A 15,447-nucleotide genomic window follows, 5' to 3' on the forward strand; every position below is an offset into this window, starting at 1 on the left:
CCTTTACCAAGTTTTGTACCATTCCGATGAAGTAAAAAAAAAAATTCAGCACCAGAGGGTTAAAGGGGCAAGAAAATATATTCCTAATACAGGTCCTTCTCAAAAAATTAGCATATTGTGATAAAGTTCATTATTTTCCATAATGTAATGACAAAAATTAAACTTTCATATGTTTTAGATTCATTGCACACCAACTGAAATATTTCAGGTCTTTTATTGTTTTAATACTGATGATTTTGGCATACAGCTCATGAAAACCCAAAATTCCTGTCTCAAAAAATTAGCATATCATGAAAAGGGTCTCTAAACGAGCTATTAACCTAATCATCTGAATCAACTAATTAACTCTAAACACCTGCAAAAGATTCCTGAGGCTTTTAAAAACTCCCAGCCTGTTTCATTACTCAAAACCGCAATCATGGGTAAGACTGCCGACCTGACTGCTGTCCAGAAGGCCATCATTGACACCCTCAAGCAAGAGGGTAAGACAGAAAGAAATTTCTGAACAAATAGGCTGTTCCCAGAGTGCTGTATCAAGGCACCTCAGTGGGAAGTCTGTGGGAAGGAAAAAGTGTGGCAAAAAACGCTGCACAACGAGAAGAGGTGACCGGACCCTGAGGAAGATTGTGGAGAAGGACCGATTCCAGACCTTGGGGGACCTGCGGAAGCAGTGGACTGAGTCTGGAGTAGAAACATCCAGAGCCACCGTGCACAGGCGTGTGCAGGAAATGGGCTACAGGTGCCGCATTCCCCAGGTCAAGCCACTTTTGAACCAGAGACAGCGACAGAAGCGCCTGACCTGGGCTACAGAGAAGCAGCACTGGACTGTTGCTCAGTTTTGCATGTCATTCGGAAATCAAGGTGCCAGAGTCTGGAGGAAGACTGGGGAGAAGGAAATGCCAAAATGCCTGAAGTCCAGTGTCAAGTACCCACAGTCAGTGATGGTCTGGGGTGCCATGTCAGCTGCTGGTGTTGGTGCAATGTGTTTTATCAAGGGCAGGGTCAATGCAGCTAGCTATCAGGAGATTTTGGAGCACTTCATGCTTCCATCTGCTGAAAAGCTTTATGGAGATGAAGATTTCATTTTTCAGCACGACCTGGCACCTGCTCACAGTGCCAAAACCACTGGTAAATGGTTTACTGACCATGGTATTACTGTGCTCAATTGGCCTGCCAACTCTCCTGACCTGAACCCCATAGAGAATCTGTGGGATATTGTGAAGAGAAAGTTGAGAGACGCCAGACCCAACACTCTGGATGAGCTTAAGGCCGCTATCGAAGCATCCTTGGCCTCCATAACACCTCAGCAGTGCCACAGGCTGATTGCCTCCATGCCACGCCGCATTGAAGCAGTCATTTCTGCAAAAGGATTCCCGACCAAGTATTGACTATTGAGTGCATAACTGAACATAATTATTTGAAGGTTGACTTTTTTTATTTTATTAAAAACACTTATTTTATTGGTTGGATGAAATATGCTAATTTTTTGAGACAGGAATTTTGGGTTTTCATGAGCTGTATGCCAAAATCATCAGTATTAAAACAATAAAAGACCTGAAATATTTCAGTTGGTGTGCAATGAATCTAAAATATATGAAAGTTTAATTTTTATCATTACATTATGGAAAATAATTAACTTTATCACAATATGCTAATTTTTTGAGAAGGACCTGTAATACATTTTGGGTAAATGCAAAATGTTTTTTAAGTGTAAATATATATATGAATATATCAGATTTTTTTGACGTATATGATATATGTGCTTTAAAGCTGCAGTCCGTAGCTTTTTTGGGTTAAAAATTATCCAAAATAATTTTTTGAGAAAATACATAACCAGCCAGTGTTCAAAACTATCTGCTTGCCTTAGCTCGATTCGAAACAGTAAGCTTGTAATAATGTTTTTAACTCAAGTGGTACTGGTGGATTTCCGCGGGAGATTCTAGCATGTCTTTGCGTCATTACGTCACATCTGTACACATAAAGAAGGAGTCTCGGCTAGTAGGCTATATTGCGTGTGAGGATGCTGAAGGTGGAGATTTATAGACTTTTCTCACAGCACTTGATATAATTAAACTTATTAATTTGATGGCGGATCCAGAGAGTTCAAACGACAATCACCAGTGACAACAGGAGACTCACCCTTGATGTAAAATGCAACTTTGGAGACTATAAAAAGACTTTGGGCTGAGAGTTTGGAAAAACAGACAGCAACCGGCCCATGCGAAAACAAGGATACATATCGGAAGGACATTACATGTTGTCACTTGTCACGCAATGCTGACATTGTTAACATTAACAATTTGAGAACAAAGTATAATTTGCACGGTTTTACGTGATATGATAAGCGATTTTTAGATTTAATCAGCGCGATTTACTGCAATGTCAGAACCAGAACAAAAGTGGATGTTACTTACTTGTTCAGATGACATTTTCCGGTGAAAATTATTATGTTGGTCATACTTCCAAATAGAATAATCTGTGATTCTGAATGACAGTATCCACACCGACGCGGTGACTGACAGCCTCACACTCTCCTCAAACATTGTGTTCATCCGCGCTGTGTCCTGTCGAAGTACAACTCACGTAAAGTTGATAATTCCGCGAATAACTGCAATTGCCGATTTTGAACAGAGATGGCGACAAAGAGGAAAAACTGCAGCTTTAATTGAAGAAAAACATCTGATGGACAAAGGAGTTCACATGAACAAACAAACTGTATTTGATTAGTGACAAAGAAATAGTGCTGAATCTTAAATCTGTTCATTTCCTTGTTTAAATAATATTTTGAATCCCACCTTTTCAATAGTCTCAGACTTGTATATGCCATGAACTTCATACATTTTTGCATCTCAGCGTGCTGAGAGAGCAGACCCCGACCAAACCTGAGCCCGCTGTGACTGAGGATGATGAGGATATCAACAATGAGGAAGAGGAAGTATGGGACAACGATGAAGATGGTGACGGTGAAGATGATGAAGACGAGGAAGATGACGATGAAGACACAACCGACGAACAAGACACCAGCGAGCAGACCTCCAACGTTGCAATGACAACCACCACCACTACCACAACAGAGTCTATAGAGGAGGTTGTGCGAGGTGAGATTTGTGTATGCTTAAGTGTCCGTATGTACATTTCAGTCGTACATTTCAGTATCCAAATGTGAAAAAACACCCTTACAAGACATGTTTGAGAGAATGAACCGGATAGGCAAAACTGGAGCAAAATGTTACATTTAAACAAATCAAAGAGTGTCTCTTCTCCATTAGCGGTGTGCTGGGCCCCTGCTCGGTTGGGGCCATGCCATGACAAGCTTCCCCGCTGGTATTTTGTGGTGGAGACGGGCCGATGCGCCCCCTTCATCTTTGGGGGCTGTGGGGGCAACCGCAATAACTTTGAATCAGAGGAGTACTGCATGGCTGTCTGCAGCAGCAGTGTGTGTAAGTCCAGACGACTCCTGAGAGGAAGTTCACCTCTCTCTAACCAACACGTCGTCTCTTTCTCACTTTCTTCGCTTCATTCGTGCTAAACTCACAAGCTGAGCAGATGGCTAGATGCTTTAGCCCGCATGGATTACAGGTCTCTCTGAGGTGACTGTACAGGCAGGGCGCCTAGTTCCTTTAGTTTAACCTCCTTCTGTCTTGTCTGAGCACACCGGAACTTTTCTGAAACTTTTCTGAAACTCTCCTGAAACTCTCCATCTTCGTTTCCTGAATCTACAGCACCATGTTAAAAGAAATAATATTGTTTTGATATTCAAATCCGGATTGTAAGTGATAAGTAAAAACACGGGGCATAGGGCTGAGTGGCGTGAGATTTGCTTGTTTTGCTTGTTTTTTGATGACACTTAAGTTTTTAATGTGAAGCTGTTTTGGCACTGATGCCAGTCTTATCATACATATCTTATCTTTTGTGATAACGGTGTTCTTATCTAACTGAATTATTTAAAACACTTTACTTTAATGTATTAACTAACATGAACTAACAATGAGCAATACATTTGTTACAGTATTTATTAATCTTTGTTAATGTTAGTTAATAAAAATACAGCTGTTCATTGTTTGTTAATGTTAGTTCACAGTGCATTAACTAATGTTAACAAATACAACCTTTGATTGTAATAACGTCTTAGTAAATGTTGAAATTAACTAAGATTAATAAATGCTGTAGAAGTATTGTTCATTCTTAGTTCATGTTGACTAAGGTAGTTAACTAATGTTAACTAATGAACCTTATTGTAAAGTGTTACCGAATTATTCATAAATAGTCATACATGCATGGTTATTTAATATATAAATATTTCTTGCTCTGGAAATTCCAGCAAAAGTAAATAAATAATAATATTTTATATTAAAAAGAACATGTCTTTGTATTGTATTGTCTTTGCTAGCTGTATGCAAAAACAAAGACAGCGCAACCAGTGTAGTTTAATTCATGCACAACTAAATCTTATGAGCCTGTTTGTTTAATGAATTGTTCAAAAAGCATTTGCAGAATTACATCTGACCTAATTACTGAACTGCATCTTATCAGATCAAATACAGATTTAAAAATTTCGATTAAAAAAAATAGTAGCAGTTATAGAGTCAATGGTAGCAATAAAATCTATATTTTTCCAAAAATGGTATTCAAGTCAAGTCAGCTTTATACAATACAAATTGTTTTTTGTAATTGAATATGTTTGTAGGAAAATGTTTTTATTTATTTAATCAATCATTCTTTATGATGGGCAATGTTTTCCATACTGTACTATGGTTTTGTGTTTGCTTTTTTTGAGTTTCAGCCACTACAGATTTTGAGTAGATACTGACATATTTGATAGCAAGGAATATTTGTTTGTGCTTTTGTCTGTTTTTAAAGCACCTGCATGTCAGTGGGTGTATTTCTTAACCTGCTTAACACTGCACTTCTGTATGCACTCCCCCATTCTCTCTCTCGGTTTGTGTTTTATCTCTGTGTGTGGGCCAGTAATGGAGCTTTAGTCGGCCTCTGGTCAGACCAGTCTGCGGCAGTGGTTCAGTGGGCGGTTTACGCTCGGTTAAGCACAATGCTGGACGCTGCGGGAGAGTGACAGGGGAGCAGCCCTCATTCTGACAGGGCATATTCCTCACAGCCAGTCTGGCTGTTCCCGCATGCTCGCTGTCAGAAAGTGTCACAGCAGCTTCACTGGAGCTGCTGCAGAACACACCCATAGAAATACAGCTCTCACACCCCCACACACTTACAGCGGCACAAAAAAAGTATTTGGACACTTATTCCACAATCAAAAATGTCACCGCATTACAAATTATCTAACCAAAGGGCATTTATTTTAAAGATAGCTCAAGCACACTTTTAAAAAAAAATCACTAAAGGACATGTTAGGTTTAAAATGGTAAAACAATAGACAAAATTTTCAAAATTAAGATAAAGGTTTTATATACTTAGTGAAACATGTCTTCATGTCTTTATTAAATTGAAAACTGTTTACTCTTTGGAGCTGTTTAAACGACACCGTTTTCAACTAAAAACGTAAAACTTTGTATGCGCTTTGGCCGTTCATTTACACGACAACGGCGTTTTGGGTGCCTGAAAGTGCAAGATTTTGAAAACAGATTTCAAAGTGCAAGTTTTTGAAAACGGTCTCCGTGTAAACAACAAAAACGCGAAACCTCTGAAGACAATGACGTCATGCACATGCGTATTACTTGTTCAGTCTACAGTGTTTCATCGCCATCTAATGGCCTGGCAGCAGAATACAGTGTTTTCAGTCGTTTTCGCGGATCCGTGTGAATGGGGATCGTTTTGACTATGGTGTCGTCTGTACGCGGAAAACTCAAAGGATAAACTTCTCCGTTTTAAGCATATCGTTGTCATGTAAACGTACCCTAAAATACCGGGTCTTATTTTGCATTATTAATTGATGCACATTATTTCAAAAGTTCTGCAACAAAGTCTAGTATAATTTGTGTGCATATGCCTCATATTTGATATTTTCTACTTCATGCAGTGACATTCATTCATTTTCTTTAGTGTCTTAAGTGTCCAAACACTTTTGTGGGTCACTGTATATACATAGATCTACCATACTGGATGATTTTCCAGCATGAAAACTCTTTTAACTTTCTGAGCGTACCTAAAACATGCACTATAGCAACCTTTGGCAATAGTAAGCTCACACAAATGTTTCCGACTTTGCTAAAAAAAAACTTTGCGACTTTTCTTTCCCTGGAGTCTTCACTCTCTTTGCTGAAAGGAAGATACTCTGGCTCACATTTATCTGTTTTTTGACACTCACTGAACAAGACTTCTCACTCTCTCTAGTGCCAACCATGGCCCCGAGCCCTGCTGATGCTGTGGATCGTTACCTGGAAGCTCCAGGAGATGTGAATGAGCACACCCGCTTCCAGAAAGCAAAGGAGAGCCTAGAGGCCAAACACAGAGAGAAAATGTCAGAGGTGGGAACCTGAGTAGAGTGGTATAATGCAGTTATAGCAGTGGGGCAAAGTTCGCTAACAAAAACAGTGTTGTGGTTGTAGGGCTGGGCAACAGTACTAAAAAACAGTTTCTCTTTTTTATAGGATTATATAGGATCACATTTATGTAAATGGTAAATGGTAAATGGACTGCATTTATATAGCGCTTTCACAGACCCAATGGCCACCAAAGCGCTTTACATTTGCCTCACATTCACACACCGACGGCGGTGTCTGCCATGCAAGGCGCCATCCAGCTCGTCGGGAGCAGCTGGGGTTAGGTGTCTTGCTCATGGACACCTCGACACTTGGTCAGGTGGAACCGGGGATTGAACCACCAACCTTTCGGTTGGTAAATATATATATATATATATAGTTTATATATATATATAGTTTATATATGTCTTGAAATATGAAACTTTCCTGAATTTATGAGTAAATTTGGAGTAACTTCTTGAAAACTCTCCTCCGGATTCACAAACGCTTCGTAAACATCAGATTTGAAAAGTGTGTTAATGAACAATCATTTGTAAAATTCGTTTAAAAAAAACTTCTCAATTGTTGTTCAGTCGTTGTACAAGTAGGATGGTTGTTCGGTGTAGTATTGGTCCCGCCTCTCCTCCACTGTGATCGGCTAGTTAAAAAGTGACAGTGACGAATGTACAAAGTTGAACATTTTCAACTCTAAGTTACAAAAACAATTAATTAATTAAAAAAAAGACAGGGCAAAATAACTTGTGAAATATTATTATGGTACATAGTGCATCAAAATTCAGTGTCATCAGTTTGCCTAAAAGAATACAAAATGAATGTTTTATGCACCATTAACATGTGGTAAGCAGCAGTTCTTTTGTACCAACAAAAATTTTGTAAATACAAACAGGACCAGGTGCAAAGACTAATCAAACCATGGCTAACCATAGAAACTAACTAGAAAAGGGGAAACGGAACAAAGGAAACGGAAAACAAAGCCAAAAACAACTCATAGTAAAACGCAAACACAGATAAAACATTACATAACCCTGACAATTGTACAATTACAATGTTTAATGCAGGAAAAAAACATATTTTATTAAAAAAATTAAAGCATAAAAAATTAGATTGCTGAATAAAAAAAACAAGATTGCTGAATCAGAGTTTTGATTTAGTTCAGTGAAATTGACAGTTTGAAGTGATTCATGAAAATGCATCATCATTTAATTGGTATTTTATTGTTTGTTAGAACCTTAAAAGTATAATTATGTATGGCAATGCAAAGTTAACGATACACATTCAGAGCAGACATTTTTATTTTAAAAAGGATTAAAGGTTTTATCTCTTAAATAGTTTAAAGGGCATATTGCAGGTTAGAGGACCCAACGAGTCAATGTATAGAAAAATAATGTAGGAACTAGATTTTCTTTAAAATATTCTTATAAATACGCTACATAAGCTTCTGGAGTCGTTTTTGTGAGAAAATTTTACTTCCGCGTCTGAAAATGGGTGTGGTGGGCGTGACGTAACGGGCGGGAGAGCGGTCGATTCAAACAACAGGAAAACAATGGATCGCAATGACATTTCGGACGCTGAGGAAATACTTACTTACAATTATGGACTACAGCCATACAATTATGAGCCTGCTATGCTGCCAAGAGAGTAGGGACAGGCCAGGATTAATGTCAGACAGAACGGTCAGAGACACATTGAGTTGTGGTGTGAGGAGAACCAGTGGAGAACAGGACAGGTGTCTTGGTGAGAGACATGCTTATAGATACACGTTCGCTAACAATATACACTGTGCTCACAATATTGTACAGATTATTACCATCGTATATCAGGCCAGCAGACATTAGTATGTTTAGGGTAGATGTATACTATTAAATGTATAAAAACTATACTTGAGTATATTTCTATTGTAAGTTACTAAAAACATACTCAAGTACATTTTTAAAACATATTTTTCATCTGGGTTATAACATAAACAGAAAATTAAAGATTTGAATATTTAATCAACCTAGTAATTTTGTTTTTCAATTACAAGTTGCCTCTATTTAGGGCATGACTCCCTATATCACACTATTTGATGCCATTGGTACAGTATACGACGATCAATATTCTTGCTTCGGCATCCCATGTTAAACTCCATCATATCGCCGGGATGATAATCCTCCGATCTGAAGTGAACGCTACACACGATCTGAAGTGAAAGCTACACACGACCGCGTTTCTCGAAGCCGATGCGGAAGAGAAATCCCGTCTCTTCACCTGCACAAACCGCACCAGGCACGAAAGATATACAGCACCGTTTTTCTTGTGTGGGAAACCTGTGGACTCGATGTCCTGACAGGCCGGAGTTTTTGCAACCTCCACAAACACAATAATTTACCATGAAGATGATAGATTGAAATACAAAAACTACCGAAAACACACTGACTCACGGCCGCTCTCACTGAACACCAGCCTACTCTGCACTGAGCCGAGGCTGAGGCTCCCTAGCGTGACGTAAAATGACGCGATGTTGAAAAAAAAGCCGTTTTTACGAGCAGTCCAAGAAACGCTCACTTTATCTACTAAATTAGTGCCCTTATGTCGTTTTAAAACATTTTAAATCCTGCATTACCTTTTCATATGGTATTTTCATACAAGGTTATATATTAATTTAGATTTTTTTTTTTACCTACAATATGCTCTTTAAGTAAATTTAGTATTTAATTAGAAACCATTATTAATATTTGTATTTAAATATTTCTAAATTAATATAAATATATATATAATTTTATGTTATATTATAATAGCACATATTATTTATATTTTACCATTGTACATGTCCAAAAGAAATCTTTAGTTAATAAGTGTTTAGAATTCATCTAGTGACTGTATTTTCCGGTCTTTTCATCTCTCTTATCTCTCTTCAGGTAATGAGAGAATGGGAGGAGGCAGAGAGACAGGCAAAGAATCTTCCTCGTGCTGATAAGAAGACCATAATTCAGGTAACCTTAATAAATGTGAATAGGATATGTTGGCTGATGATTCATAAGCAGTGAACGGCAGAAAGTAAACATAGTTTATTGTTAATATAATCTAGCAGTTTGTGAACCTGTTATATAAAAGCACTTAGCGGGGTTACGGTCCAAGTGCATTCAGATTTAGTAGCACAGCATACAGTTTCCATTAAAGCGGAGGGGGGATTTTCAAGCGGATTGAAGGGCACTGTGTTTTATTCTTCGGGATTAATAAAAGGCTTCTGGCTTAATGTTTATTCGTGTTTCTATAGCGCTTTCAGGAGAAGGTGGAGGCGTTGGAGAAAGAGGCGGCCGGGGAGAGACAGCAGCTGGTAGAAACCCACATGGCACGAGTGGAAGCTCTGCTGAACGACCGTCGCCGTCAGGCTCTGGAAAGCTACCTTAGTGCGCTTCAATCGGACCAGCCTCGGGTATTCGCACACAACCATGCTACTGAACCACTAACAAAATGGCGCACGCATGTTGTTTACAATAGTAAATTGCATCGTTTCTTCGCTAATCTAGCTAAACAAGAAAAAACCTGTTTTCTCCTGTGTCCCGTCTCGTACAGCCTCGGCAGGTTCTCAGTCTGTTGAAGAAGTACATACGAGCGGAGCAGAAAGACCGGCAGCACACCCTCAAACACTTTGAGCATGTGCGGGAGGTGGATCCGAAGAAGGCGTCCCAGATTCGACCATTTGTAAGCTTATGTCAAGGTTGTTCTTTCCTACTTTAGATATAAAATGTGTAGACACTTCAAACTTCAGTTTGACCCCTTGTGCTCATAGGTGATGACCCACCTGCGTGTTATTGAGGAACGCATGAACCAATCCTTGGGGTACCTCTACAAGGTGCCACAAGTGGCTAATGAAATCCAGGACCAAGTGGGTGAGTGTGAAGTGCTTTATTTAGTGTTGAGTTCACTGTCATCTCATTTAGGGAACATGTTTCAAACTGGGGTCTACTGAAACTTTCTCAGCACTGCTGGTTCAGCGTGACCAGGCGGAAGTCACCCAACAGCTGTCATCTCTCCAGAGTAAGATGAGGGTTAGCTACGGGAACGACGCCCTGATGCCGGACCTGCCTGACAGCACCACCACCCTGGACATCCTGCCACCAGAGCAGGACGGCCTGGGCTTCATCCACCCCGAAAGCTTCAACCAGGCCAACACTGACAACCATGGTAAACATTAGCACATTCATTGCTGGAACTGAACCGCAAAACTTTTAAATTTCATGAAAATTATATACAGATTGAGTAACCAGTCATATACACTGCCGTTAAAAAATTTGGGGTCATTAATTTTTTTAAATTTTTTTATGTATTATGGTTTCTGCAAAAAATATTAAGCAGCACAACCATTTCCAACATTGATAATAAAAAGAAATGTTTCTTGAGTGCCAAATCAGCATATTAGAATTATTTCTGAAGGATCAGTTACACTGATAACTGGCATAATTATGCTGAAAATTCAGCTTTTCCATCACAGCAATAAATTACATTTTAAAATATATCAAACAGTTATTCATCTAACAGTTTACAGTTACAACGGTTATTTTGAATTGTAATGATATTTCACAATATGAAAGTTTTTACTGTATTTTTTTTTTTTTTTTTTAATGCAGCCTTGGTGAGCAGAATAGTTTTTTTTTTGTTTGTTTTTTACATTACAAAATATTACCAACCCAAAATGGTAGTGTAAATAATCAACAAACACTGGATTTAAAAGAGACTACGCTGCTTTTTTGTCTTGCTCAGTTGAACCCGTAGATGCCCGTCCAATTCCAGATAGGGGTCTGCCTACGAGACCCGGTAAGAGTCTACTTGTTATTTTCAGTAACTGCTTTGTTTAGTTGCTTTGTTAATTATTAAACTGAACTGAATCAACATATTTAGTTCATATAACAACACTTTTTTTCAACTGCTTTACAGCAGAATTTGAATTTGTCTCGTATATGAAGAAGTTTGCATCATTGATCATTATTTTCCTGTTTAAAGCTGCTTTGAAACAATATGTATTGTATAAAAGGCTATATAAATAAAGGTGACTTGACTTTAATATCACATATCTAATGAATATGCTCATATGTGTGTATTTTTAAGAGATTCCAAAGGTTCGGCTGGATATTGAGGAAAGGCACAACGCTGGTTATGATGTTCGTGACAAGAGACTGGTACAACAATTTACACAACTATTTTGTCAGACAAAATATCTACCGTATATGTATCGAATATTTCACATGCAAAAAGTAATTGATGTGTTTGTGTCCAATCAGATGTTCCTTGCAGAAGACATGGGCTCTAATAAGGGGGCAATCATTGGACTGATGGTTGGTGGAGTTGTCATTGCTACAGTCATTGTAATCACCCTTGTTATGCTAAGGAAGAAGCAGTACACTTCCATTCACCATGGAGTTATTGAGGTGAGAAACATGTTCAAATATCATTGAAATGAAAATAAAAGTTTTTAATGAAATATTTCATTAGTAGAAATTGCTATTTCAAAGTGTAGTCCTTTTTTAATTATTTCACAAGTTCAATTGATTATATAATCAGAGATGAAAAGGGGTAAACAGAATTGGCATGCTGTCCATAACTGAAAGTTCGATTTTGAAGACTACACGATATCAGCCCGATTTTGGCACGATCCATTTGGTGTAGGGTGTCATGGTGATTCGTAAATTGGGTGTCAGAACATAAGAATCGATCATTTTATCTTGTATAGTGTGATATAATGGGCGACAACCAACGCCATGTCTGTGACGCTACACAATTAATATTTTTTCGGTCCCCCGCGACGGGTTCCGTCACATATGTGACTTTGACCAATAGGAGCACAGAAGCTCTTCTGTACACACCTCTCAAACATGCCGAAACAAAAGAAAGACGATGGTATTTGGTGCTGCTATGTGGAATTATGTAATGGAGGAAAGGTTTGTGGAGCTATGGCAACAATACGGCAAAAAAGTGAAAAAGATAAATGCTGGCGAACGATAGGCACACACTTTCAGTACATTTATTTTATTTTTACTACTGGCTAAAAAAATAACAAACGAAAATTCTACCTCAAGTTCGCTTTGGAGGATTGACAGGCCATACTGTCATCTTCGTGCAATCCAGGAACGTGTCCACTGTCAGGTTTTCTTTCTTTTTTTGTGGGGGGCTTTTCTGACGACAAGACAGCCAGTGCATAACACGTCGCTTCGACAGCCATTGTTTGTTTACGCTCACAACACCTGTTGTCAGTCCATTGTTACGCCATCTCGATGACATCACGCACGTCGTTATAGACGGCTAGCGATGACTGGTCGGAAAGCAACGTGTAGTCTGACATGTTTCTTGTTTACAACACAACAAGAATTTAGGAGTCAAAATCACATAATCTGACACAGTGACTATCGTCACTTACTGACAAAAAATGTTGTGTAGTCTGAATCCAGGATTTGGTAACTTAACCTACCTTCCTCCAATGATATTTCTCCAATCATCCCTCCTTTCTCCCTTCTACAGCTTTAGGCCTACATTTGTCATCCTATGTATTTATCAGATTCCCCCCTGAGTAATACATAGGATGACAAATGTAGGCCTAAAAATGGAGAAGGGAAGGAGGAGGGATGCTGGAGAAATGTCATTGGAGGAGGGTAGGGCAAGTTACTGCTCATAGTCTGTGACGGCAGAAGCTCTGGACTCAATACCACCCAGAGGCCATCTGACTGACATTTAAAGCAACCAATCACAGTTCGTTTTGTTCCGTGTCATGTTTAGGGGCGTGAAAATGTAACATCGATGTCCCTACAATAACAGACCGGTGTGTAAACCTCTTACACGTATTTTAAAGAGTCTATACCGCGAACTTAACATATTTCACATACTTTTAAAAATCCAGCGTTTAGTTGATCCTGATAAGCACTCGTTATCACAGTTGTAAACACAACGGCTTTCTTCTTCCATGAGGGGGTTTGGCATCGCGGCATCTGTGTTTCCAGATTTTTTAAATAAAAACTGAAAATGTAAAAATAAAGGCTGGTTCATAATATTAATACATACTTTAATAGTATATTTTAAAAAAATACTACAATAACACTGCTGGGAAGGAAAAAAACGCATTTAATGACCACCATATATTTTTTTTAATATCTCAGGTTGACGCAGCTGTGACCCCTGAGGAACGCCATCTTACTAAGATGCAGCAGAACGGCTACGAGAACCCCACCTACAAGTTCTTCGAGCAGATGCAGAACTAAAGAACAACTTCACACCCACGCACTCCCCCTCACCAACACCATCAGCACCATCACCCCACTGCATCAGGACAGAGAATGCAGACTGATCCCTCATACACACTGTTGATCAGCTCTGTCACCATGGAGATGAGAGTGGCTTCCATCACCTGACCATTTCATCCAATCGAATGAGCGCTCAATCGGTTTGCACAGAAAAGTGATGTATCATTGCTGCCCATTCAGCCATCTGTCAGTACGATGGTCCATCTGTGCGTTCACATGCTTGTCCGTCACAGCATTGTGTGGTGAATGATGCGTCTTCTGCTCTGTTCTCTTCACCCATGCATGCTTTCCTTCTAACTTACCCATGGTTTTCCAATTCACAGGGTTTTTTCTCTCTCATGTGACCATTTTTGTTCCCCTCCAGAAATTTATTTAAGCACTTACGTCTCCTCTTTTGTTTGCACGTTTCCTTCCTTTCGCCCTCCTTCCTTTTTCCTTGGCACTCAGATGATGCAGTGCTGTGTTTGGCTACACGAGGCTCCAAACGCAAACAACCGGATGCAGAATAATGTACTCATCAATAAACTTTCCATTCAGGTTATTTTTTTCTGTAAAAAAAAAACATAAAAAAATACACATTTAAAAAAAAAAAGTTAAAAGTTAAAAAAAAAACTTAAGCAATGAATGTTTTTATTTTATGTGTAATATGTATTGAATTAAGGCAGAAGCTAGCTGTATCTATGTAGTGCATGGAAATTTTAACAGAGAGATGGTTTCTGGATCCAAACAAAGACTTTGACCTCTCTCATGTAGAGATTTTAGCTGGATTGTACATTTTATTGTCTTCTTGTGATCACATTTTAAATAAGTGAGAAAAAAAATCTGCTTGGCTACATTGTCACAGGGACATGCTTTAACTGAAGTGTGCTTTTTCTTTCTTTTGGACCATGCCACGCACACTTAAATGGTTGCATGGGGCTGGAAAAAGATGTATGTATTGTATTATGAAGTGTAATATTAGCCCACGTTTTGGTTTGTTAACGTTCTACGCACTCTGCATTTTTTTAAGGGTCTACTACACCCTTTTTGCCTCATGAAGTTTTATCCCATGTCGGGATTTGGTATGGGGCCGGGATTAGGGAAAGGAGGGATGAAGTGGTGGGAATTTACTTCAGAAATAGCCACCATTTTTTTGATTGTGTGATTTTTGTCCCACTCTCCCCTCTTTGTACTCCCCAGTGTCTGTGATATTCACGAACACATTTTGGGACAGAAACACCTCACCTCCCCTCTTTTGTTTCACTCAAGTATGGCATAGCACCTTATAGGTCAGAGCAGGTAGGAAAGGACGGGTAGATAATGAAATATTAATGTAATGAGTCCATGCCATATGGTCTTTTGAAATGACCTTTTAAGTTATTTTGAAAGTGCCACAATGTTGAAGGAAATTGTGAACTGTTGTATAATGCATTGTTCGAGACAGCCATTTAACGATTCAAACATTGTGCAGTTATGTCACAGTGCACTGCACACTGCTCATTATGTTCCTGTATAGAAGTACCTTAGCTCTAAAAATCTGGTGTTGTGCTGATTTGTGGATACTCTGAGGTGAGTGTCTGTGGTCAGTAGGGAGCAGAGAAAGCTCTTTCTGTGACATTTTCCTTCAGTATCTATTCAAATCATTGGCTTAGAAGGGGAAAAGCTTTCTACAACACTGTAACCCATGAATAAAGTTTTGAATGTACATACAAACTCCTTGTGATGTGTTGTTTGGGGGGGGGGGG

The 15,447-nt window shown here is 38.9% G+C and overlaps 1 protein-coding gene across 2 annotated transcripts in view; it reads left to right on the forward strand.

Moving 5' to 3' along the window:
• The window catches only part of appb (amyloid beta (A4) precursor protein b), a 28,410-nt gene extending 12,995 nt beyond the window's left edge, over positions 1–15,415 (forward strand). Inside the window, exons 6-17 of one of the 2 annotated variants that reach the window (XM_056232865.1) lie at positions 2,854–3,098; positions 3,270–3,440; positions 6,304–6,437; positions 9,350–9,424; positions 9,709–9,867; positions 10,008–10,136; positions 10,225–10,324; positions 10,416–10,619; positions 11,196–11,249; positions 11,541–11,611; positions 11,714–11,860; positions 13,580–15,415. In XM_056232865.1, the coding sequence (XP_056088840.1) occupies positions 2,854–3,098; positions 3,270–3,440; positions 6,304–6,437; positions 9,350–9,424; positions 9,709–9,867; positions 10,008–10,136; positions 10,225–10,324; positions 10,416–10,619; positions 11,196–11,249; positions 11,541–11,611; positions 11,714–11,860; positions 13,580–13,681 (1,591 nt within the window). In that variant the 3' untranslated portion in view covers positions 13,682–15,415. The remainder of the gene's footprint in view (positions 1–2,853; positions 3,099–3,269; positions 3,441–6,303; positions 6,438–9,349; positions 9,425–9,708; positions 9,868–10,007; positions 10,137–10,224; positions 10,325–10,415; positions 10,620–11,195; positions 11,250–11,540; positions 11,612–11,713; positions 11,861–13,579) is intronic. The other variant, XM_056232866.1, reaches the window with a different exon arrangement.
• The last annotated feature ends 32 nt before the right edge of the window (positions 15,416–15,447 follow it).

Source organism: Rhinichthys klamathensis, unplaced genomic scaffold (genome assembly GCF_029890125.1).
Source record: "Rhinichthys klamathensis goyatoka isolate OS25496 unplaced genomic scaffold, OSU_Roscu_1.1 h1tg000358l_1, whole genome shotgun sequence".
NCBI lineage: Eukaryota > Metazoa > Chordata > Actinopteri > Cypriniformes > Leuciscidae > Rhinichthys > Rhinichthys klamathensis.